Below are 27,480 nucleotides of genomic sequence, written 5' to 3'. Positions count from 1 at the left end.
GAGACAAGCAAATACCTGCTTAGACACACAGGCACAGAGAGAGAGAGAGAGAGAGAATACAACAGCCGCTAAGAAACACAGACATAGAGAGAGAGAGAGAGAGAGAGGAAAAGACAGAGACAGGCATACAAAGACAGAGGGTGAGACAAGCAAACAACTGCTCGGACACATATGGATAGAGAGAAAGAGAGAGAGAGAGAGAAACGCATACAAACACATAGATTCAGACACACAAATACAGATATGGGGAGAAAGCAAACACCTTTTCAGATGCACAGAAACACACACAGAGAGAGAGAGAGAGAGAGAGAGAGAGAGAGAGAGAGAGAGAGAGAGAGAGAGAGAGATGCAAACAGTCACTGAGATACACAGGCATATTGAGAGAGACGAGCAAACAGGTAGTAAAACACGCAGGTAGAGAGGAAGAGAGAGAGTGAGACGAAAACATATGCAGATTCAGACATACAAATAGACATGGGGAACAAGCAATCACCCAATCAGATACATAGGGACAGTGAGAGAGAGAGAGACATCCATGCACTCAGATTCAGACACACAAACAGACAAAGACATACACAGAGACAAGCAAATACCTGCTTAGACACACAGGCACAGAGAGAGAGAGGGAGAGAGAATACAACAGCCGCTAAGAAACACAGACATAGAGAGAGAGAGAGAGAGAGAGAGGAGAGAGACGAAAACAGCACACAAAGACAGACAGATAGACAAGCAAATAGCCGCTCAGACATATAGGCATAGAGAGAGAGACAAAAACACATTCAAACACATAGAATCTGACACACAGAGAAACAAGCAAATTGCTCAGATACACAGGGGAGAGAGAGAGAGAGAAGCAGAAATCTGCTCAGACGCACACTGACAAAGAGAGAAATAAAATACATACAAACACACAGTAAGACAGACACAAGGAGATGTAAACATCCGCTCAGACACATAGGCGCAGAGAAAGTAAGAGAGACAAAAACTTCTACAAACACACTGAGTCAGACACACAAACACACAAAGACAGACACAGAAACGAGCAAACGGCCGCTCAGATACACAGGCATAGAAAGAGAGAAATACAAGCTAATAGTCAGTCAGACGCATAGCCACAGAGAGAAAGACAAAACACCTAAAAACAGACAAAGTCATACACACAAACACACAAAACAGACATAGAAACAAGCACACACCCACTTAGACATATAAGCACAGAGAGAGAGGGACAAAACACCTAAAAACAGACAAAGTCAGACACAAACACACAAAAACAGACAGAGAAACAAGCACGTACCCGCTTAGACACACAAGCACAGTGAGACAGACAAGCAAATATGTGGCCTGACAGACAAGCACAGAGAGAGAGAAACGAAACACATACAAATAAACAGATTCAGAAACACAAATACAAAAATAAAGACACAGAGACAAGTAAATACTCGCTCGGATAAACAGGCACAGAGAGAGAGATAGATAAAACACCTACAAATACACAGAGTCAAACCCTCAAATACACAAAGACCGACAGAGAAACAAGCAAACACCCGCTCAGATTCACAGGTGTAGTGAGAGAGACAAGCAAACATCCACTCAGACAAACAGGCATAGAAAGAGAGAGAGAGAGAGAGAGGGAGAAACACCTACAAACACACAGAGGTAGACACACAAACACACATAAGACAGACAGAGAAACAAGCAAACACCCGCTCAGACACATAAGCATAATAAGACAGACTAGCAAACGTCCGCTCAGTCACACAGGCACAGAGAGAGAGAGAGACGAAAACTCTTATAAACACACTGAGTCAGACAAACAAACATGCTAAGAGAAACAAGAAAACTCCCGCGCATACACACAGGCATGGAGAATAAGAGAGACAAAAACGCATCCAAGTACACTGATTCACACTCCCAAACACACAAAGACAGATACAGGGGCAAGCAAACAGGCGCTCAAACACATTGACACATAGAGAGAGAGACAAGCAAGCAGCCGCTCAGACACAAATGCATCGAGAGAGAGAGACAAAAACCCCTACAAACACACAGAGTAAGAAACAGAAATACAGACATGGGGACAAGCAAACAACCTCTCAGAATCACAGGCACAGAGAAAGAGAGGGACGAAAACACACAGACTGAGACACAGAAACAGACAAAGACAGACATAGAAACAAGAGCACACCTGCTCAGACACATAGGCATAGTGAGAGAGATAAGTAAATGCCCACTCAGTGACACAGGCACAGAGAGAGAGAGAAAAAAAACACCTACAAACACACAGAGTCAGATATACACACACACAAAGACAAACAAGCAAACATGTCTGAGTAATTGTTTGCTTGTCCCTGTGTCTGTCTTTTTATGTGTGTAACTATGTGTGTTTTTATGTGTTTTGTTTCTCTTTCTCTGTGCTTGTTTTTCTGAGCACATGAGTGCTTGTCTCTCCCAATGTGTCTATGTGTCTTAGTGGGTTTATGCTACTTTCTCTGTCTGTCTTTGTGTGTTTGTGTGTCTGACTGTGTCTTTTTGCAGGTGTTTTTGTCTCTCTTTTTGTGCCTATGTGTTTAAGTGGGTGTTTGCTTTTTTTCTCTCTCTTTCTGTGCCTGTGTGTCTGACTAACTGTTTGCTGTTTCTCTCACTATCTCTTTCTGTGCCAGTGTTTATCAATGGCTGTTTGCTTCTCTCTCTCTGTGCAATATCTCTGAGTGGGTGTTTGCTTGTTTCTGTGTACAGGGTTCTCTGTTTGTATGTTTTAATCTGGGTGTTTGTATGCGTCTCTCTCTCTCTCTATATATATATATATATATATATATATATATATATATATATATATATATATATATATATATATATTATATATATATATATATATCTCGCGCGCTCTCTCTCTCTCTCTCTCTCTCTCTCTCTCTCTCTCTCTCTCTCTCTCTCTCTCCTCTCTCTCTCTCTCTCTCTCTCTCTCTCTCTCTCTCTCTCTCTCTCTCCTCTCTATCTCTCTCTCTCTCTCTCTCTATGCTTGTGTGTCTGAGCAGGTGTTTTCTTGTCTTTGGGGATTTTGGGAAAAATCCAGTTCATCATTCAGGCTTTTGTAACAACTCTTGTAATCTATCTCAGATTCTAATATACTCCTGTGAGCCTGATAGCAGTCTCTATGTCCTTGAAAATCCATTTTCTTACATCTCCAACTTTTAAATAAACATTCTAAATGTTCGACTTCGTAGCAAACCCAAAGAATCGAATCATAAAAAGGTAATGAATAAAAAAAAAATTTTGCTTTGAATGCTTTGAATCCATTCCATAAAATAATTCAGTATGTTTTCTCTTGACATGACACTTTTTCCATTTTGGGGCTATACACGAGCTATAACATGGTGTTAGTTACAACCGTATCACACATTTTTTTTTTTCATTGATATTATCGGGTTCATTAACTATATTTGTTGGTATACAATCAATGGTAGTAATAATATTCACATGCGCTTTGTTTTTCGTCAATTCATCTTTGTACCTGTTGTTATCGTGTGTGCCAATGCCATTTTTATTTTGCTTTCGATTTCACTGTCTATTACCATATTATTTTTACGTAGTTTGCAGTTTTGGCACATAGAAAAATATGCATTATGAAATTAGTGCAGCAGTAAGCATTTATTTTCCCTTTGTTTTCATTTGAATGCTAATACCAGAAGATAAAGATATCATCTATCATTAGGTAACGTTTTACCAACAGCAGTATCAATAATATGGCCTTTGTCATCAACTAATAGTTTTACGTTTGCATTCTCTTTAAGTACTAACATCTCTGGAAAAGTTACTCTCACATATCCACCATATTAAAGTTGAATTTTTTCGGTACTCCAAAGGATTCTAATCTTTCACTGCCATGACGAGGCACGCATACATTTTCATTAGTTTTACCACTTGTAGTTGTTTCATAGTTTAAAGGCTTGTCATTGTCAGCATTCCACACAACAATGACTTTATCATGTGCACACACTTTCTTGGAATATTTCATCTTCACTTTTTTTTAATATTTTATAAGTGTTTATCCCTCGAATGTATAAATAACACTGTTTGAAAAAACACAATAAACTAGGTACTGTCAATAACCAGCCTTATTTTAAGTCCCGAAAAGTTCTAAGTAAAAAAAACATATTTCTACAAATATTATTTTTCTAATAGCAAAAATTACGACTAACATATCTATTTCATCTTCATGTCGTATTTCGAAGATATCACGCGGGATTTTTTTGTCTTCAGTATATTTTGAGTCTTTTTGAGACATCAAAAAGTCAAAAAATTCATTTCAGAAAATTTTTAGTAAAAAAAAAATTAAAACTGTTACTACAAACATTATTTTTTTAATAAGAAAAATTACGACTAACATATATATATCATCTTCATTTTGTATTTAGAAAATATCGTAAGTAAATTTTTTTTGTTTGAAATATACTTTATGTCATTTTAAGACATGAAGAAAGAAGCTGAAAATATTTTTAAGCAAAAAATTAAATCAATTTTTTTAATTTCAAGTTAAAAAACTAAGTACAAAAGGCAAACATTTTGGAGGAAGGGGTAATGAGGGCCTTGGAGGTTGGGTCATTGATGACCGGCTGTCGTATTTTTGCTTAAAATATGTACGACTTTATTAATTTCGACTTTGTGCAGACCCCAATATTAAACAATATTTTCAAAAAACCAAAAAATTATTCATATAATTGTCATGACTTGAATATCAAGTATTATAATAACTGGACATTGCTTTTACTCAGCGAAGATCGAATATTTGCTAATCATGTCCGGACAGGTCATTCACCCAAAAGCGTCGGATACCTGCCTTGGCGGCTGGTTATGTAAGTAGGTCAATGCTCTAGTTTAGTGTAGGGAAGCTTTATTGCCCAAATAAGGGTGTAAGCATGAGAGTTGGAGACCTATCACTACTTATGTTTTTATTTTCAATTTCACAGTGTTTTATTCTATAAGGTGTTCTGATATTATGTGCCTTGTCTTTTTGATATTTACGCTTATCAATTACGACCCGTAAGCAGGGTTGCCGGCCGGTGAAAAAAATCACAGGATTTTAGTGATTTTCTAGTGATTAATCTAGAATGATCTAGTGATTTATGTGCTGATTTAGTGATTTTAACTTTAGGCAATAAAAAAGTCACTAGAAATATTGGTAAATCACTAGGATTGGCAACCCTTGATATGTGATATGTCTGAACTCGTCTTCTAGAGGAATTATCTAAGGAAGGTTTGACTGACCCCATTTCAAACAAAAAGCTGGTCCAAGAATTTAGTTCTATTCTACAACCTAGGGCTATAATGAAGGAAAACTTAGGTCATGCCAGATTTTGACAGACATTTTACTTGCCTTTTGACTGTCTATCTGAGGCTGAACAGTTTATTTGAATTAACATAACACATATTATACGTATCAACTCGTAACAAAGAGAGGTAGAAATTGGTAGTCTCTTTCAACACAAAAAATAAACCAACAACATCAAAAATATTCACTTCTCAAAAAGAAAAAGAAGAAGAGGAGAAAATAGAAAGTGATGGGGAAGTAATGGGAGAAAAAGAGTAACTGGACCTATGGATGATTATGACCAAAAAACATAGAAAGCACTAGAGCAGCCGCTACTGTAAGCCGAAAGAACATCTTCTTTAAATTATTTGTAAAAATGGTGATGTTTGTAAGTGATGGTGATTGATGCAGATCACCCGAAAGTGCCATGAGGCAGAATTAGAGGAAATTGAACTTTATTGGAGGGATTATTGAGTGAGGGTTTAAGTAGGCTTGTGTGGAGGAGGAGTGTGCGCAGCAATGTTGACTTCATGCCACTTGGCGCTGCGATGAGTCATTACTGCTAGTAATCATGATTTTCACCCTTTTGCTATTCGATTGGTCTTGTCGGTTTCGAATGGTTTTCCCAGGATTTTCGACGATTATATATGTGTGCCTGTAATTCAGTTCATATTTGCTGCGGTATTAATAAAGAAATTAGTCATTCCTTTATTGTTTTTTAATACTATTTTTGGTTTGGAATATCCAAGTTTAAAAAAAAGAATTTCTTTTCACAAAATTTTGACCATGTTCCAGAGATAAACCGAGCATGCTGAATTTTTGCCACTTAAGGATTTAGGGGGAATAAAGGAATTGTTTTATTTATTATATATAAAATACCATAACATGGTTTCAAAAGTTACATTTAAGCACCCAAACTGTATATTTAACCGTATTATTTTCATTTAAAAGTCAGAGCTTTTTTGGAATGACCTCTACTAATTTAAGGTAAGATGATATTGATGACAAATCTCTTTTTCTTAGGTTCACAAAAGCTATATTCTCAAACATACAACAGCATGAAGTTTTCCCTACAGCGCACTTTCCTGTTTCATTGATGCATGTACACAAATAACTGTGTTTACAAATACTTCTGTAGAGCCGACAGAGCAACAAAAAAAACACTTAAAAATGGATTTGATTCATGAATGAAGATTATATATTCTTTGTGATTAATTAATTTATATCAATGCCTGTGTCCCATTATGTCATACTATGGATAAAATCAAGATTATGCACGAATGCAACACTTTGCATTCGATTGGTAATTTGTCGAGTTCAACATCGTTAACTTTTAGGCATAATCTTCGTGATCGACCAGTCAGAGTAAAGTTTTAACGTATAATTTTTTCAAATTAGAAAAGACGGAAACTTGAAATAGTAGTTTTTCCTATATGTAAAATGAATGTGACAAAATAGACAAAGACGTAACATTGTCAGGCAAAAGCTGGGAGTGAATTAGTGTTGATACTAGATTTTAATCCATTTCCAGTTGACTTTCCAGTTTTCCACTTCAGTAGCACGAGTGACAAATTCAAATCAAGAACTATTGCTCATAAGTCTTGGTTTTTTATCCTTATGTTTGACTATAGTTTGGCAGAGGCATAAATAGGAATCTTGATCACTTTTACTTCCTATTAAGAATTGTATTCCAATTTTTAGTCGTGTTCATGGTATTTTGTTTTTTTTAGTTTGTCAGTTGATGTCAATACTTAATTTTTTTCGCTCACCTATAATGTTTCGTTAACTTGGATACAACAATCCTTCCGCCACTATTATGACCCAAGGTGTACAACCTGTTTGTAAAATATCTTCAAGCGGTTTTGGAACTGACGTAGCTACAAAACCTCGAAGGTTAAAGGCTGTGTCTGGATTCAACCTTCTTAAAAATGGCAGTGTGGTGGGTATTTCAATTTTCGAATCTAGCTTAGTAACGACAGTCCAAGTTCTAATAGGGTTATCAAATTAAGGACCATACCTCATGACACAATGTGCAGCTGTTGCAACGTAACCTGGCTCTATTAAAGCTCCTCCGCAAAAATGGCTTCTCATACCCTTTTGAGATATCTTCTGTAGCGATACCTATGGGAGTAATCGAAAGAAAATTATGTTATTTTAAATTGGAAAAGGGTTTGTTTATTTCAGAAATTGAAAAAAAAGCATTGCAATCGATAAATGTTACTTGGCTCTGCGTCCAAGTTCTCTAATTTCAAATATAAGCGCTATCAGTCAAACATCTTCGTTAAAAAGACTAGGAAAATCAGTTCACTTGCTTTTATTTCTTTTGGTAATTTTAATATTGTCCTTTTTTGACTGAAAAGAACTTTTCTTTCAATTTCTTTACTTTTAAATCAGTACAGGTACAGGTATTTCTGTGAAAAAAGCCCCTCTAAGGCTATATCTCTAGCTAATCTCTCTAAATCTATATTCCCTACAATTAGAAATTGTATCCTATGTAAGGAAACTGTGAAAGAAGATAGAAGCGAAAGAAAGAGCTAGCTCTACCCAACCGTGGCGATATCAAATTATCAGAGTAGATGTCAAATGTGGTAACTCAAAAGACATCATCTCAAGCCACGTAAATTTTAAAGGAGAGTGGGAAAAAAATGATTTTCAAGGTTTTTAGTTGTGATTCATGACTGGTCGAATGTACAAGGGATTTATTTTTACCATCTAAGAAACAACATAAATAGATTTGATATCAGAAGCTTCCCTCTCCATTTGTCTCTACATGTGAAAAAAGGATATAATGCGTTGTCTCTACATGTGAAAAAAGGATTTAATGCGTATGGAAAGAAAAGACTGACACTTCTAAATGTATTGAGAACCAAACAGGATAGGGGAAAACACATTTGGCATATTGATGCAATTTGCTTAGTCTAAGGGAGTGTCTGTAAATGCGAGCTTTATAAAATGTCATCTCTACCCAAGCATTTAAGGATAATGGTTTTGATTGAACCAGAACTCCTTTCAAAAAGTTCATAGAGGAATTTCTTCCCAGAGCTCCTTCTTCTTCTCTGGGAAGAAGAAGAAGGATTTCGGTTTGATAGCCCTTATTCTTCCCAGAACAATTTTTGGTCTCCATAGTCCTGGCAACACATTCTCAACAGTTCCAAGCGAGCCTAATAAAAAAATGCTGGATCTCTTTTAGCCCCATGTTTAGAGGACCTGTACTCCTGCATTCTTAGCCCTTTTGGGGCCCCATTTTCAGGGAATCTAAATTTTCTTTTAAATCTTTCTTGGATGATGGGGTCCCGAAGGTTCAAGAGTTTAAAGATATAAGTTTCAAGCTGAAGTGAGATTTGATCCTTTTTAAGGATTAAATATTAAAAAACAAGTTTTTTTAACTGAAAAGCAAGGAGCGACATCAAGACTTAAAACGAACAGAAAATAATCCGTATATGAAAGGGGCTGTTCTCTCCTCAACGCCCCGCTCTTTACGCTAAAGTTTGACAACTTTCTCTCAACTCTACTTTTTAAAACAGAAAAAATAACTTTAACGTAAAGAGCGGTGCGCTGAGGAGGGAACTGCCCCTTTCATATACGGACTGATTTCTATTCGTTTTAAGTCTTAATGTCGCTCCTTACTTTCAGTTTAAAAAAAATTGTTTTTTTTTTATTTAATTTCTGAACGTTTTTGAATTAATGTTTTGACTTTGGCTCTCCTCACATGAATAATTAAAACGAAATTTGCATATTTTTTTTTTTGCCAAATGGCATTCTCATAGTTTTGATCGGACGATTTTGAGAAAAAAGGCGTGGGGGAGGACGCCCTGTTGCCCTCCAATTTTTTGGTTAATTCAAAAGGTAACTAGAGCTTTTGATTTTTTACGAACGTTTTTATTAGTAAAAAAGTATGTGTAACTTACGAATTAACTTACGTAACGAACTTCTATATTCGTATGTTTTTATTTCATATGTGAGGGGGTTCGTCCCCTCTTCAATACCTCGCTCTTTAAACTAAAGCTTGAATTTTATCCCAAATCTTTAATAATGACCCCTGAATCACAAAGGCCGTAGAATAAATAGTTGAAATTACTAAAAATACTTTAGCGTAAAGAGCGAGGTATTAGGAGGAGGTGAAGCCTATATGCGTAATAATTTCTGCTTGTTTTGAGTTTTAATGCTGCTTCTTACTTTCAGTTGAAAAAACTTTTCAATATTTATTTTTTGACTGTTTTATTTTTTTACTAATGCTAGAACATCCTGCACTTCCTTCATGGAAATTCTCTTCCCCCATGACAAATTCCTCCGTGGAAAGTTCCCCCCACATAACCCTCTCCCCTCAGCCCATCCTCCCCCAACCAAAAAAAATCCCCCTGAAAACGTATGTACACTTCCCAATAACCATTACTATATGTAAACACTGGTAAGAGTATGTAACTAGCACCCCCACCCACGGGGACTGTGGCGGAGTAAATCATTCCCAAAGACATGGTAATTAGGTTTTTCGACTATGCTGAATGAAATAGCTTTCTCAGAATTTTGATCCGGTGACTTTAGGAAAGAATGAGTGTGGGAGGGGGCCTAGGTGCCGTCCAATTTCTTGGTCACTCAAAAATGGTACTAGAACTCTTAATTTCCGTTAGGATGAGCCCACTCGCGACATTCTAGGACCACTGGGTCGATACGATCACCCCTGCGAAAAAAAAAAAAAAAAAACAAAGAACAAACAAACAAATAAATACGCATCCGTGATCTGTCTTCTGGCAAAAAATACAAAATTCCACATTTTTGTAGATAGGAGCTTGAAACTTCTACAATAGGGTTCTCTGATACGCTGAATCTGGTGGAGTGATTTTCGTTTGACTTTTCTGAAAGTCATTCCATGACTTTTAGGGGGTGTTTCCCCCTATTTTCTAAAATAAGCCAAATTTTTTCAGGCTCTTAACTTTTTATTTATAAGATTAAACTTGATAAAACTTGTGTATTTAAAATCAGCATTAAAATGCGATTCTTTTCATGTAATTATTGGTAACAAAATTCCGTTTTTTGAGTTTCAGTTACTATCGAGCCTAGTCGCTCCTTACTACAGTACTACAGGTCTTTATCACAAACTGTTTGATTTATTTCTGCGATTCATTATTTTACCCAATATAAATTTTTTTCACTTCAGGATCCCCTTAGCCCAAGTACTTATGGCTTTAAGTTTCGTGTCGATCAGGAGAAAAGGTTTTGTCAAAAACAGTTGGATTCCGTTTTCACGGGAATCAATATATTTCAAATTTTATTTTTACATTCGGATCCTCATAGCCTACCAACTAAGGAGTAGTCATATATTCCGATTCAATCAGAAATTTTCTGTTCTTTTTTAAGCTCCATTTTGGAGGTTCTGCCCCAAAAACAGTTTTTTGTTATATTATGTTTTCCTTGGCCCGAGGATTCACGCCTATAAATTTCGAACTGTCCAGGAAAAAAGACCTCTTAATAAAGATTAAATGTATATCCCTTTTTCTAATATAACACATATCTTTAAACAATTGGTAATTTGCATAATGACGCCTCCAAGGGCTCTAACGACAAGGTTATCCCCGAAGGCATATTTATTTGACCTCTTGACTATTGTGAACTGTTGAACTGGAGGGAGGCTGTTTGTGCTTCAATCACTTTTGACTCTTAAAAGAGCATTAGAATTTTCGATGATCCAGCAGGATGAGTCTTATTCCAAGTTTACATACCACCCTTCCATAAGTAGTGGCTGAGGGGGGGGGGGAAGGAAGAATAATACATGGAAGCCATGTCCTCAATTACTATCCGCAGTGTTGGAGTGTTACAAGTGACAAAACAGGTCATAACACGGCAAAAAAGTGTCAAATTCTGCCCTTAAAACAGTAATTTTGACCTTGATTGGGGTGAAATACTATTGTTTTACACATTCCTACCAAATTTCGCTTTTCATGATTTTGGTTCCTTTAAGTCCAGCCTCCATTTACCATTCGTTACTATGCCAATGCTATTTTTATGTAAATTCGTCCTTACGGTGTCAGGTTAACATTTTAAAAAGCGCGCGAGAAAAATTGTCTTTCGAATGTGTCCTGAACTGCCGTCTTACCACTATTTGTTAGGCTACTTGCACGGGTAGAAAAAATAAAAGAAAAGAAAATTTTATCCTACGTCCCAAAGTACGACTTTATTTGAATTCCGTTTCTGTTTCTGTTCTGTTTAAAATATAGCGCGGATTTTCAAAATAGAACGAGCCAGTTAAAACCTATTTCTATCAGAGGAAAAAACGACTCCTGAGAAAAAAACTCATTGCAAAACGAAAAATCACAACGAAGAAGAAAAACGAGGGTAATCACAGCAAGAGAAGAAAAAAAATACTGCAATTATTTCGATTGAGATCTCCACTCGACCGTCCTCGGTGAAGAATTAACAATAAAACATAAAAAAAAACTATAGAGTAATAATACTATAGCATAAAAAAAGCTATAGAGTAATTTTATTTCATCTTTGAAATATTCTGAACAAAATAGTAATCTCAAAATGTATTTGTGGAAAAGGAGCCTCGAAGGGTAGTTCCCTCCGATCACTTTTAACTCTTATGAAATGCACTAGAACTTCCGATTTACAATCGAATGAGCCCTCCCCCCTCTGAAATTTATACGATCATCCCTTCTATAAAAACCATAATTGCCCTCAGGGTGGAACTTACAACACTTGCCCCTGGGCCCTTGAGTGTTATGTTGACCCGAGAGTTTTTGATATCTGATCTTTGAACTTTTTTTTTTATACAAAATGGCTATCACACAATTTTTATCAGATAAATTAGGGGAAAAGGGCGGAGGGCTAGTTGCTCTTCGATCACTCTTGAGTCTTAAAAAGCGCAATAGAACTTCCAATTTCCATTCGAATGAGCCCCCACCGAAGTTTATATGACCACCCTTTCCATATGAAGTGCCTATGGAAAAAGAAAATAAAGAAATAATAAAACATTGGAGCCTTATGGGCTTTACTATAGCCAACGCTATAGCGTTGCCTGATTTGTCTGTTTAGATTGTCCTTTTGACCTTTATCTGTGTTTTTAATTCTTATCTCTGGACTGAGGCCTATTTTGACTCGTCCTCGTACATTTGAAGCTTCTGAGGCTATGATGGAGTCCATTGAGGAGAAGTTACTCCTTTTATTTTTGGACACAACAGGTTTCTCAAAAATTAAAAGCTCCTGCGGCATCGGCAACTCTGCCGAAATTGCTTTAAAACTGTATGAAGAAAAGGCCTTAGGCTATATTTCACAGTGACATAGACATAGAACCAATCGTCCGAGAATCTTTCTATTTTTCATTAATTTCCTTAAATTCAGTAGCGTAAGCTTGGGAGAATTCTGGAGGGTGAATCCTTGAAATTCAATCCGAATTTTGATAGGGAGGGGGGGGGGTGTGAATAAGTTAATATTTTTGAATTTATTTAACCTTTTTAGTTAGTCATGGGGAACGTTTCGGGGGTTGAACGCGAAAACGCGTTGACAAAATCAACAGCATGCCGACTCGTATCTACAAAAAAGTTGAACTGCTACAAAATTTCCAAAATTTCAATTTCCAAAACATCTTCTGCCAAGCAGCGGAACATTTAGAAGTATGTTACTGAATAGTTACTAGTAAGTAAGTAAGTTACTAGTAAGTTTGTCTTGTATTTGCTTCCCTTCAAGCCCCAGCTTTAGAGAAGCGAATACATGAAATAAATTTTTTGCGGCAAATTGTCTAAGTTTCTTTGAGATTCAGTGTTTAAGAAATTTTGTTTTATTATTTCATTGTTTTCATCTTTCCTTTTGAACGTGACATTTGTATAATTTATTATTGTTTTTATGGTAATTTATTCGATATATGGCCAAGAACAGTAGGATATTTTCTTGCACAAAGCGCCGTGAAAGTTGTCGGAGATGCGCCATTAAGATATGTATTTTTCTTTGTTTTGCCTCTCAGACACATTAACTAGGAAATAAATTATCCTGAAAGGGTGTCCTATGCAGCGGCGTGGGGAAAATTTTCGAATTGAGGACTAAGAAGTGTCTTTTTTCCTTGCATTTATCTCCTTTTGATAATCTTTTTTGAGTTAATAAGACAACCTCCGAAATTCAGAACGTGAATAGAAGCAAACGAAGGTTTCTTGGGACAAAAAAATGTCAGTTTTTGAATTGTTGAATTGTTCTTTGTAATGTTGCTAAGACATTGGGGTTTTTAAAGGCCAAGTGAAAATATTGAAAAAAACGCAGAAAGCGAATATTTCAAAAGATAAATCGCCTCTCTTCTTCAGCGCGAACAAAATAATAATATCAAGAAAAAAAACAAAAAACAAGTGGGGAAAGTACAACAAAACCAATGAAAAAAAAACGCCTTAAAAATTAAATAAAATTCAACAAAAGACCCAAAATTTAAAGAATTAAAATCAAATACCTAACAAACAATAAAGTGAGTCATTCGCCAATATCCGCGATTTGCATAAAATCCAAACAAAATGAAACTGCCAACGACGGATACTAACGAACAACTGAGAAATAAAAGAAAAAAATTTCCATCAACTCAAACAAACGATGCAGAAATTGAATAAATTGGAGAACTAGATCACCTGACTTCTGATTTTAACCATTGCATTTCTTGAGGATACCCTTTGAGACCTAAGGGGTTGATGATGTAAATGATTATGTGACTGGGGAAGTGGTTCAACATTTATTTTAGAGATTACTAATGTATCAGCTTCTCTTTTGAGAAAACCGAAATAAGACTCACTTATTCTTAAATCACCTGAATCTCTGCCCTTGCTAGACCTAAATTTTTGTATTAGTAAATTTCAACAGCTTCTCTGTACTGCTGGACAATGCCTTTGTCATGCGAAATTATGCTAGCTTGGTTAGATAAAACAGTATGGTATGAATTATTAAATATGTGTTCTGAGAGGGCAGAGTCAAAATTTTCTGTTTTTTTCCGCTTTTTAAGGGTGTTATTAATTGAGGTAGAGTGCTGAGTTAATCTATCCGTAAGTCGTTCATCAGACCCTATCGGGATAGGGTCTTTACCTTGGTAGATTTGGGAACTAATAGTTTTTCTGGGTTTACAGTAAGTTAACGTATTATTTTTCTTTAGATTTTTGGAAATGTGGTCTGAAACCCCTTTAACATACGGGAGACCAAGATAAACTGAATTTTCCCTTTGATTTTTGTTTACTGTGTCACTATCTGATAATTTTTTAATACGTTTTGCATTTGCAGAATTTATTAAACTAATTGGATAACCATTCCCAAATAAAATATCTCTAAGGTGGTCAAGCTCTGAATCCAGGAAACGTGGAGAGCAAACTTGCAAGGCTCTGTCAACTAGAGAAGTAACCACTCCTCTTTTCACAGCAAGAAAATGATTAAAGGAATAATTTAAGTAACCGTATTGATGTGTGGGTTTTCTATAGACTCCAAACTCGAAGCATATATCATTTCGGTGAACCAGGACATCTAAGAAAGGAAGACGCCTTTCTACCTCTAATTCCTAAGTAAATTTAAGTATTGGACCCAAAGAGTTAAGCAAGTGAAGGAAAGACTCAAGAGATTCATCACCATGCTCCCACAAATAAGAAATATCATCTTTAAAACAAACCCAAAATTCCGGTTTACAAAAACTTTGAAAAATGCCTTTTCTTCAAGGTTTTTCATGAAGATATCAGCCTCAATTGGTGAAAGGGGGTGCCCATTGAAAGCCCATATTTATATCTATAAAAAATGCCTCTGTAATGCAAGTAAAAAGAAGTTCTGTTACAAAGGGCTGTAAGTGAAAGAAGTGTCTGGTTGGAAAGTGTAGATTTTTCTGATACAGATGGGTTTGAACTGAATTTATCCTACAAAATCCTTTCGGCCTTTTGAGGATGATAATTGGTATACATTGAATCCGCATCAAAACTGCCTATTTTTGTATTTGGTTTAACAGAGACTTGCTTTAACTTGGAAACAAAATCGGTCGAATTTTTAATATAGGATTTTGAGCCTGAATTAGTGGGCGAATACAACTGATAAGAATTTTCCTATTTTTGCTTTAGGAGAATTAAAGGAGGTACCAATGGGCTGAAGTAGATTACCAGGCTTATGAATTTTAGGAAGACTATAAAAAGGAGACGTCCACACACGTGGGTAATACATTATGAAAATTTATACGGTTTATCTTTAATAAACCTCACTATTATAAAAAGGTTTAAACAGAGGTCATGAAAGGGGTGCAACTTCCTTCAGCGCAATAGAAACTGAAGGCCGTGCCTAAATACGAAGGATTTTAAGTTCACAAGATGTATTAATGTCAAAAATTGTTTCAATTTCGATTTGTCTCAAATAACTAGTATGCATTTGCAAGAGATTTGAGGGGTGGCTGTATACACATAATATCATATTTTTGGAAAATTGGGACGGTAAATAGAATAAAAGGTGTTAAATTCTAAAAAAGGATGACAATGCTTGTCTATGTAGCAAGTTGTCCGTTCCTTTATTTTAAAAGTTATCCTTTTTTGGCAGAAAAGTGACATAATACTACTCCATTTCCTCAAAAGTGCTTCTTCCAGAAAAGGGCTTGAAATAGAAGTTAAATATCACCCGTGGCAACCCTAATGAGAGATCACTGAGAGAAGTCAAAGTTACTCTTTTCAGATTGGAGACCCATTCTGTTCCTCAAACCACAAAGAATAATTTTTGTCTGAAGCTCGTAAATATCGGCTTTTAAACATCTTAACATACTTGATTTTAGTTTGCCAAGCGAATTAGTGGTTTCGATCGCTGGGTATTTCATGAGAAAGGAGTGTCCCTTGACAAAGGCTAGGATTTTGGGAAGGTGCATGTTTCTAAATGGTAACCTCTAAAGCTCGAATAAATAACTCCGTGTACTGTGTGCTGTAATTTGCATTTCTGCTACTTTCTTACACGCTACCTGGCTTTTTGCCAGGCATTTCTCTCTGTGACAATGCTTACTGCAAGAATTATCGTGATCGACACGCCTAGTAACCGAGAAAATTTTCTAAGCAGGTTTTTCCAATTCCTTTTTTATCTCTTTGAGGTAAGATATTGCATTTTTTGTGGACACTTATGTTGTATAGCTGTTTGTACCAAATTTAGTCAGAGATATTTCCAGAACATCTTGGAGTCAAGATGTTTTTACATTACTGAGAAAGCATTGTCGTCTACAAAAGCTACTGACTTTAGTACCTGTGCCGTGTGAATGGGTGTATCTTTGATACGTTTTCAATTTATTCTTTTCAGGGATTAAGTTATAAATGACTCTTTCTCTCATATTTACAAGAGTAGTTGGCCTTCAAAATACCAAATAATAGAAAAAAAATAGCGGTTTAAACGTCTGCTTTTTCAAAAAAGACGTCCGTTTTCAATTTCTACCAGAAATAAAAACAAGGGCCTGTTTTTTTCTGTTCTCCTACATTCGAGCCCTGCTTTTCAAACAGTTCGTGGCGACAAACTGTAGTAATGAGCGACCCGGCTCAATAGTAACTGAATCTGTACAAAACGGAATTTTTATAACAATACTTACATCAAAAGAATGGCATTTTAATGGTGATTTTAAATATATAATTTTCATCAAGTTTAGATTTACCCATCAAAAGTTACGAGGCTGAGAAAATTTGCCTCATTTTAGAAAATAGAGAGAAACACCCCTTAAAGGTCATAGAATCTTAACGAAAATCACACCATCAGGTTCAGCATATCAGAGAACCATACAGTAGAAGTTTCAAGCTCGTATCTGTGTTTTTTGCCACAAGACAGATAACGGATGCGTGTTTTTTTGTTTTTGTTGTTTTTTTTTCTAGGGGTATTTGTATCGACCCAGTGGTCCTAGACTGTCACGAGAGGGCTCATTCTAACAGAAATTAGAATTTCAAGTGCCCTTTTTAAGTAACCAAAAAAATTGGAGGGCACCTAGGCCCCCTCCCTCGCTTATTTTTTCCCAAAGTCACTGGATCAAGATTCTGAGATAGCCATTTTATTCAGCATAGTCGAAAAACCTAATAACTATGTATTTGGGGATGACTTACTCCCCCACAGTCCCCATGAGAGGGGCTGCAAATTACAAACTTTGACCGGTGTTTACACGTAGTAATGGTTATTGGGAAGTGTACAGACGCTATCAGGGGAATTTCTTTGGTTGGGGGGGGGGCTATGAGGGGGAGCTTTCCATGGAGGAATTTTTAATGGGGGGAAAATTTTCCATGAAGTGGGCACAGGACTTTTTTGCATTTTTTGAAAAAAAACAATGAAAAAATAAATATGAAAAAGTTTTTTCAACTGAAAGTAAGGAGCAGCATTAAAAATTAAAACGAACAGGAATTATTACGAATATGAGGGGTTCACCTCCTCCTAATGCCTTGCTCTTTATGCTAAAGTAATTTTATCAATTTCAACTAATTATTTTACGGCCTTTGTGAAACAGGGGTCATTCTTAAGGAATTGGGACGAAATTTAAGCTTTAGTGTAAATAGCGAGGTATTGACGAGGGGGTGAACCCCCACATATAAGTTATAAAAACATATGTATATAGAAGATTGTTACGTAAGTTAATTTGTAAGTTACGTATGTTTTTACTAATAAAAACGTTCGTAAAAAATTAACAGTTCTAGTTGCCTTTTTAAATAACCAAAAAATTGGAGGGTAACTAGGCCTACTCCCGTGCTCCTTTTTTTCTCAGAATCGTCCGATCAAAACCATGAGAAAGTCATGTAGCCAAAAAAAAATATATAAAAATTTCGTTTTAATTAGAGCCAAAATCAGAACATTAATTCGAAAACGTTCAGATATTAAATGTAAAAAAACGAGTTTTTTTAGCTGAAAGTAAGGAGTGACATTAAAACTTAAAACGAACAGAAATTACTCCGTATATGAAGGGGCTGCTCGTTCCTGAACGCCCCGCTCTTTACGCTAAAGTTTTTTACTGTTTTAAAAAGTATAGTTGAGAGAAAGACTCAAACTTTAGCGTAAAGAGCGGGGCGTTGAGGAACGAGCAGCCCCTTTCATATACGAAGTAATTTCTGTTCGTTTTAAATTTTAATGTCGCTCCTTACTTTCAGTTAATAAAACTTTTTTTATTTAATTTAAGAAAAGGTCCATGTTTTATGGGGAACTACAAGTCTATGGTCGAGGTTTCCAAAAACTTAGGATTCAGATGATTAGTTTTTTTTTTTATATGACGCCGCTTTCGAAGGATTTTACCGTCCTTTTCGAAACGCTCGCGAATTTTTTTTTATTTTAAATATTATTAAGTTGAATCCAGAAATGGTAATATTATCAAGTTCTCAAAAATACTAATGTTTAACAAATATCTCGCACTAGACAGCCTCTTCCAAAACTATTTTTATATTTTTGTCATTATGGGCTATGACTCGATCTTTACCAAGCTGCAGCTACTACTGTAACCAAGGTATCGAGGGAATTAAATTCAGTTGTCACTTAATTGAAAGAATATATCAATTTCTGTTTAACAGGTTTAAAAAAAGATGAATTTCTACGAATCTCTTATCACTTTATATTCTGAACGATGACAGGTCCACAAAATGTTAGTAATTTGCGTAACGAGTTTTAGATTAAGGAAGATGATGAAATGTTAAAGCAATGATTTTACAAATTGACCTCCTGTAGAAAGCAAAGGCAATAGAATCCAGAGCGGGAATAAAGGGTCTCCAAAAGGGGGCGGTTCTGAGACGAAACAAAAGCCTAAAAAAGTAAATTTTGAAAAAGTATGGAGGGGGTAATTATCTAAAACAAGGGACCATAAACAGGATAACTTATTTCAAAAAGGGGGCATTTTATAAGGTCCAGGCTCTCTGGCATAGTATCATGCACCTGCCTTGGTTAGCCGATCTAAGTACTAATGAATCTAAATATTTAGTTTTCCATGTACTGTTTTTATGGCACTTGGTATTAACCAAGTGACATATAGCAGTCGCCAATTCTGTCGGTCTGTCGGTCTGTCTGTCGGTCTGTCGGTCCCGGTTTTGCTACTTTAGGCACTTCCAGGTAAGCTAGGACGATGAAATTTGGCAAGCGTATCAGGGACCGGACCATATTAAATTAGAAATAGTCGTTTTCCCAATTTGACCATCTGGGGGGGAGTGGGGGCCCGGTTAACTCGCAAAAAATAGAAAAAATGAAGTATTTTTAACTTATCAGCGGGTATTTGGATCTTAATGAAATTTGATGTTTGGAATGATATTGTGTCTTAGAGCTCTTATTTTAAATTCCGACCGGATCTGATGACATTGGGGGGAGTTGGAGGGGGAAAACCTAAAGTCCCGGTTTTGCTACTTTAGGCACTTCCAGGTAAGCTAGGACGATGAAATTTGGCAAGCGTATCAGGGACCGGACCAGATTAAATTAGAAATAGTCGTTTTCCTGATTTGACCATCTGGGGGGGGGGGAGTAGGGGCCGGTTAATTCGGGAAAATAGAAAAAATGAAGTATTTTTAACTTATGAGCGGGTGATTGTATCTTAATGAAATTTGATGTTTGGAATGATATTGTGTCTCAGAGCTCTTATTTTAAATCCCGACTGGGTCTGATGACATTGGGGGGAGTTGGAGGGGGGAAACCTAAAATCTTGGAAAACACTTAGAGTAGAGGGATCGGGATGAAACTTGATGGGAAAAATAAGCGCAAGTCCCAGATACATGATTGACATAATCGGAACCTATTTGCTCTCTTTGGGGTAGTTGGGGGGGGGGAGTAAGTCTTAAAAATTAGAAAAATGAGGTATTTTCAACTTACGAACGGGTGATCGGATCTCAATGAAATTTGATGTTTAGAAGGATATCGTGTCTTAGAGCTCTTATTTTAAATCCCGACCGGATCTGGTGATGGGGGCGGGGAGTTGGGAGGGGGAAACCTAAAACTTGGAAAACACTTAGAGTGGAGGGATCGGGATGAAACATGGTGGGAAAAATAAGCACAAGTCCTAGATAGATGATTGACATAAACGGAACGGATCCGCTCTCTTTTGGGTAGTTGGGGGGGGGGGTTAATTCTGAAAAATTAGAAAAAATGAGGTATTTTTAACTTACGAACGGGTGATTGGATCTCCATGAAATTTGATTTTTAGAAGGATATCGTGGCTCAAAGCTCTTATTTTAAACCCTGACCGGATCTGGTGACATTGGGGGAAGTTTGGGGTGGGGAGACCTAAAATGATGGGAAACGCTTAGATTGGAGGGATTGGGATGAAACTTGGTTGGAAAAATAAGCAAAAGTCTTGCATACGTAATTTACATAATTGGAACGGATCCGCTCAATTGCGGGGGGAGGGGGTAATTCTGAAAAATAAGAAAAATAACGTATTTTTAACTTACGAAGGAGTGATCGGATCTTCATGAAACTTCATATTTAGAAGGACCTCGTAACTCCGATATCTTATTTTAAATCTCAACCGGATCAAACGTAATTGGGGGGGGGGCAGTTGGGGGGACCGGAAATCTTAGAAAATACTTAAAGCGGTGAGATCAGGATGAAACTGGATGGGAAGAATAGAAACCTGTCTAAGATACGTGACTGACATAACTGGACCGGATCTGCTCTCTTTGGTGGAATTGGGAGGGGGGAGGTAATTTTGAAAATTGAGGTATTTGTAACTTACGAAAGGGTAACCAGATCTTAATGAAATTTGAAATTTAGAAGGATCTTGTGCTATAAAGTTCTAATTTCAAATTCCGACCAGATCCTGTGACATTCGGGGGAGTTGCAAGGGCGGATCCGCTCTCTTTGGGGGAGTGGGGGCGAGGGTTAATTCTGAAAGATTATAAAAATTAGGTATTTTTAACTTACGATTTAAGAAGGAAACATGTTTGAGAAGGAAGCATGAGCTCTTGGCTCTTGGCTGTTCCGACCTCGTACCATATGAGTTCTCGGCTCTTCCGACCTCGTCACAAGTGCCATATGAGCTCTTAGCTCTTGTTAATTTTAAATGTTTAATTAATGGTGTTATTAGGTATGCACACGGGAATTTTGTTTCAGGGAGGGGGGGTACGACTTTGAAAATATTACTAAGAAATAAGAAAAGTATGTGGATAATGTTAGAAATTGTTAGGGACGTCATGTCAATCATCGGAGGGACAAGCTCGTACGTACAAGTGTATTGCATTGCTTTCAACAACAAAAATTCAATTTCTCACATTTCTGTCAATAAACGCATGGTCAATGCCTCTAGAATATTACCTTGGATTAGACGCATCTCCCCTCCTTCCTCAGTATTCACCATAATCAGAAATAACAACATTTTTAGAATACAATCTTGAAATTTACGGTGAGAAATAGCAGAAGGTTTGGTTTTCATCAAACAATATTAATTTCTAAGTTATATTCGGTAACTTTATCTTTTGTCACATTTATCAAGTTATATAACGTTTATGTAACGGTTATGTAACGAGTGATAATGGTTAGGAACTGAGGAGTAATAGGAATTAATCAGGCTGGCAATATTGAACTGGAATAAAGTCGATTATTGTACGTATAATACCATGAAAGGGTGCTCTCCTCGATTTGCTACTTCTCCACCAACTATCTTTTCATCGGTGTCGTGATAGGCACATTGCACAAATAAGTCACTGAAAAATAAAAATATTAAGTAAAGAATTAACATTCTATCTAAATCAAGTTAGCGAAGAACACTAGCGATATTGTTTAATAAAACAGATGTTGCCTATTTTATGGCCAGGACATAAACTACCGTAGGATGTAAAACTCAAAACACAGAGGTATTTTGCTAATTCTTTTAGGTTATAAAGAAATTACAATATTATCCGTAGGCAAAGAGGATGGTTTTAAATGACTTTAAAACTATTTAGAATTTCAAGTATATCAATCCGTCATACTTTATAGATATTTTCCAAATTGATCGCGGTTTTTACATTCATTAATTGATTTTGTTCTTGCATTCATGTCTCTTTTTCTCCACCTCAGACATTCATCAGAGTCGCCACTATAGCGGTGACTTAGTAAAGAACAATGTTCCACCCATTTACATCCCCTTCCCCTTCCATTTTAAACAGAAAGAGTGGTCGTAGAAGCTTGGAACGGAACTGGCTCAATTGGAAACTGAAATTCTAGTGCCTATTGAACTGAAAGTTCTTTCTTCGTCTTCGAATGCTGTAGTAAACCTAAAAAACAACTGATCAAAATTGTTTATAGATGTTTTGTACAGAATAGTAGAGAACTGAAAAAACAGTTTTATTGTAGATGGCTCAGTGTATTTTACTTCAAGTAAAGATTGACTCAAAACTTTAAAAATACAAGAACTTTACAACATTGTGTACATAAAAAGAAATGAATTTCTACGATGATTACATATATACAATACTCATTAAGGTTAAAACTACGTATGAAAAGTTAATAGTGTGGGAAAGCTTGCCTAATTATAGAAAAAGGTGGAACCCCCTTCCCCAAGTGGTGAAGTGATCTTGATAAAAATTACTCCATAGATTTTCAGTGTTTCATAGAATCTTTCTACATGCGTTTAAATCCCGTGTTTGTATTTTTCTTTATATAAGGTAGGTCATGGATGCGTGATTATTTCATTGTTTATTTTAATTTTCTTTACCTAGGGGTGATTGTGTCAAGCCAGTGGTCCTAGAATATCGAAAGAGGAATCTTTCAACCTGAAATGGAGTTTCTAGTTTCCTTTTAAAAAGGTAAAAGAAATTACAACAAATTGACATTTCTGCCATTTTATGATGTTAAGCCACAATTTTGGCTCGAAGTGAGTCGAAAAACAATCTCGGAATAATTTCGAGATAGTCAATCTAATGCAAAAAGCTGTATATCCAGTTTCCTACTTTCAGACGCAATAATACTGCACAGTAGCTAATTGTACCAAAAATTACGATGTATCTTTGGACCACATGTCATGTAGTCTTCAAAATAAACGATAAATGTAGCTTCAAGCAATTGGGTTTGTTCAATTAGGCTACATAGAGAATATGTAAATCTTTCTGTTTAAGAGGCGGGTCTGAAGTCTCGAGCATAAGTTTCAGGCCCAAATATTCTGAATTTCAGTGAGATTTCAGACAAATATTAAAAAACAAGAAGATTCCTACCCTGATTTCTCTTGACTCCGAGGAATATTTTCGGAAGAAGTCTCTAATGTATGTACTACGGAATGACAGCTCCGCTCGTAATAGAGAACAATTTATGTGGGGATTAGGGGTCCTGGAAACAGGCAAAAAGTTTTTGTTCCCTGGTCAGTTAAAAAAAAATACAATTTGAAGAATCGAATGAGTGACATACTGAAATATTAATGTCATGCATTGACTTTATAAAGAATTTCTTTTCTCCTCTCTCTTTCTCTCTATGTCTCTATCTGACTGCCCTTTTTTGTCTACTCTCTTTCTTTATTTCTTCCTCTCCACACTTTAAGCTAAGTTAAGTTTATTAATAAAAATAAAACTTAACAATATATATATATATATATATATATATATATATATATATATATATATATATATATATATATATATATATATATATATATATATATATATATATATATATATATATATATATATATATATATATATATATATATATATATATATATAAACATTATAAACATATATATACATATGTTCAGTGTGAATATGAAATACATGTTCTCATATATATATATATATAAACAAAAATAAAAAATTCCTTGTTTAGTTGCTGAGTTACTTTAAAAACGTAAAAAGCAAAGGCTATGTTTGTATTGTTCAAAGTTAAGTACTATCGTTCAAGCAAACAATTTGACGATTAAATGTTTCGAAATAATTACTTTGTACTAACAAAAACTCAAAGCTTGAGTGAAAAAATACAAAGAATACGTTTTAAAGCTGTTGATTTTTTTCTAAAGAGCAAAATTTCAGTGCCTGAAAAGTCAAGGAACTCGGAAGTGCTAGTAGCACCGCCCTGTAAATGTCCTATAAATAGTTGCCCAATTCAGATAACCTCTAAGAGTTTTACAGTTTAATAGCAAGATAGCATCTCAACTAGCAAGGCTAAATCATGCAAAAGTTGGTAAGTGCTGCTTTTGGTTGTTTTTATTTCCTATAAGCTGCTTCGATATAAGCAAATGTTATTTATGTTCTGTCAGCAAAAGAATGTCTTTCGGAAAACTTGGAGGGTAAAAACGAGCATCAGAGCGGTGGCCTTACTTTAGAGTTGATCCGAGGCCTATTGCCTTACTTTATGGATTTTCCACAGTTATACATGTTCTAAAATGAAAAGGATTATATTCTTGATTTGAAATTTAAATTTAAAAAACACATACCAGAAGACATTAAATCGTAAGACTTAAGGGTAAGTAATGCAGATAGAACCTTTGGAATCTCTTATCTTCTCTTTCATACGTTATTTTTAAGCAAAGTTGAGCAATTACAATTATGATAAAATGAACATGAAATATCCCGTTTACACAATTCGACTCTGAAGTTAAAAGACATTGTGCGGTAGTCCAAATACCCTTTTACGAATTCTGGAACTGGAAAAGGTATTTTTCAGAATAATATTATTGATATTGGGACCGCCTTGAATTTCTCAAAAGGCAAGTTTAGGTAATGGCAAAAAAAGGGAAAAAAATACGACATTGGACTTTCACCGGCAGTGTTGATCTCTTTCATGGCTCCTCAGCCGGAAAGTGCAATAGGGGATTAGGGGCCAGCAATCCTGTGCTTTTACTCACCCACCCTATTTACCTTCCTCGGGTCTCATCCTTTTTTCAATGCTCTTTTCAATAATTAGGATTGTCTGATAATTGTTATGCAATAATCTGTTTTGTATTACTATTCATTTAAATTTTTTACTCATTTACATTTACAATTCCAATCGAAGGGTTTGGGTTTATACCATTTCCCTAATTATGAAAAATCAGATTGTCTGAAAAAACAAACCCTTATTGCACAAAATCGAGGTAAAAGAGCAAATTGGTTTATTAGTTCTTGAAACTTGAGTACATTAAATACTATATTGCTCTTTGGAAAAGTACAATGCTTCCATCTATGTTAGTTGCCATTCAATAGGTAGCTCTTTGTTGGCTTTAGCATTCCTTCCACAGCAATTACACACGATATAGAATCTGAGCTGAGGAGTGTTGAATAGTGAAATGTGTATTGTTGAGCGAGATGAACCTTATGACTGAGCTGATTGAAATTAATAATTGAATAATTCACATTTAATGCTCCTCACAAATTTTTTATCTAACCATTTTTTTTCCAAAATCATAAAAGTCTAATAAAATGATAAAAATGTGGTTTTATAACTCAAGCTTAAATCAGAAATGCCGCTAGTAAAAAGCTACTATGCATCTAGTAGCCCCAAGGTGATAAACTAGTGAACAATCTTCCTCCGTTTTATCATTTTTGAAGCTTCTGCTTTGGCCACATTCCAAGAAATTTTTGAAAATTTAAAGTCATTTATAATCTTGACCCAGCCTGGTCTAGCTTCCTCTAAAACTTTGCGGGCACTTTTTTCAAAATGTTTTAGGAATACGATCTTGTTTATCACAAGGACATGCCTAGTAATTTGTCTTAAAAACCTCTAGCGTATCATCCTCTTTTGTTTGTACTATTTTTCCTTTCTTGTGCTTAAACATAATGAATTTTTCGATGATCTTAAAATAGAATGTCCATTTTTCATTATATTGTATTTTGGATAAATTCTTTAAAGAAGTGAGGATGCATTACGTTCACTTTTCGATTATTGTTAAAAACGGTTAAAAACTAAAAATGTAATGAATGTTGCGTATTTCAAAAACAAGCGAAGCAGTTGTCTGTTCAGTTTTCCAATTAGTCAAATTTGATCCTATGGTAATGAAACTTTACTTTCAGGTTATATTCATATTTGTTGCTATATTAGCAGCTGCATTTTGCTCAGCAGATGAAAAAGTAGCTGAGCCAACTCAGGATTTGAGCTCATCAGAGTCATTTTATGGCTACTATGGACATGGTTATGGCTACCCAGGTCGTTCTTATGTTTACACATCACCATTTGGCTACTCACCTTATGCCTACAGATACGGTGGATATTATCCCATACATTATTGAGGATATTGACCAACGGACCTAAGACACTGACGAAGTATCAACAGTTTTGTGTGACCTTTCTTTTTAACGAATACTCTTTTCCGCAATAATAAATTAATCGCTAACAAACCTATTTTTGTTTACTCGCCAGCAATGACACTTTTGTAACCATTGTCAGAGACTTAGGAGGAGATGGGGATTAGGAGTCTTACAGTGTAAGAATTCATGCATAAAAATTTAGCATTTTCAGATATAACTCACACTGTATCGCTGCTCTCTGAGCTTCTATTGCTTGTGAATTGATAAAAATAGGAAAAAAATTTATATAAACCACCTTAAATCTGGTATAGGAAAATTGAATATGGCCTTATCTAATTCAGATAGAAGGCGATTAAGTTTTTCAATCGAAAACAACTAAATGAGTTTGGTTACGGCTACGTGGACGTAAGCGATCGAGAAAAGCTACCCGAGTTCCAGCATGTATTTATTTTTGAAATTGTAATTCTTTGATGTGATACTAAGAAATCTATTGAAAAAACTCATTTGAAAACCTATCTTAAGAAAGAAATTCTACATGTTTTACTTTTTTACTTTTATCTATTTTAAAGACAGTTAAAAATTAACTGATATAAAATAGAATACGTTTGTTTGTTTGTACCTTTAAAGACTAACACAAGCTTCTTACAAAAAATACAAATAAAAATGGTTGTATATCTTACTCTAATATCAGAACAGCTAACCTGGAGTTTCTTCCATAATAGCTGTGGAATTTTCTTGAAGTAAAATCATATAGGCTACCTTCCAGTTAGTCTTGTATTAAAGTTGAATATTTTACTTTGCTATGCTTTGATTCAAAATTGAAAAAAAAAAAATTCTGCGGCCGACAAAACTTTGGCTAAAAATTACAAAATGCTGTTGGTTAAACTTGTTGCTTCCCTCTTAGAAATTTTTGATTTGTTCATGATAGAATAAAAAAAAGGTTCTGGTTAACTTTGAGCCGTCTGAGTAATAAGGGAGAAAGACACCAAATAATTTTCCCTTCCAAAAATATTTAATTCAAATATATTGTTTCTAACCTATCTAGCCCTATGTTTAAACAGGGTTATAAGCGTGTGTTTGTCCAACTAT

At 35.5% G+C, this 27,480-nt stretch overlaps 1 protein-coding gene and 1 long non-coding RNA gene across 2 annotated transcripts in view; one reads left to right on the top strand and one right to left on the bottom strand.

Moving 5' to 3' along the window:
- Positions 1-21,976, bottom strand: part of LOC136030098 (trypsin-like) — a 40,159-nt gene extending 18,183 nt beyond the window's left edge. The window contains exons 1-2 of the mRNA XM_065708766.1: positions 21,819-21,976; positions 7,329-7,432 (exon numbers count right to left, since the gene is read on the bottom strand). Of these exons, the coding sequence (XP_065564838.1) occupies positions 7,329-7,432; positions 21,819-21,941 (227 nt within the window). The 5' untranslated portion in view covers positions 21,942-21,976. The remainder of the gene's footprint in view (positions 1-7,328; positions 7,433-21,818) is intronic.
- Positions 21,977-24,213: 2,237 nt separating this feature from the next.
- Positions 24,214-26,481, top strand: LOC136030097 (uncharacterized). Its single transcript, XR_010618181.1, has 2 exons — positions 24,214-24,349; positions 26,158-26,481. It is a non-coding gene; the product is annotated as an uncharacterized LOC136030097 (long non-coding RNA).
- The last annotated feature ends 999 nt before the right edge of the window (positions 26,482-27,480 follow it).

This window comes from Artemia franciscana, chromosome 8 (assembly GCF_032884065.1).
Source record: "Artemia franciscana chromosome 8, ASM3288406v1, whole genome shotgun sequence".
NCBI classification, from domain to species: Eukaryota; Metazoa; Arthropoda; class Branchiopoda; order Anostraca; family Artemiidae; genus Artemia; species Artemia franciscana.
This window is presented reverse-complemented; position numbering and strand designations above follow the sequence as displayed.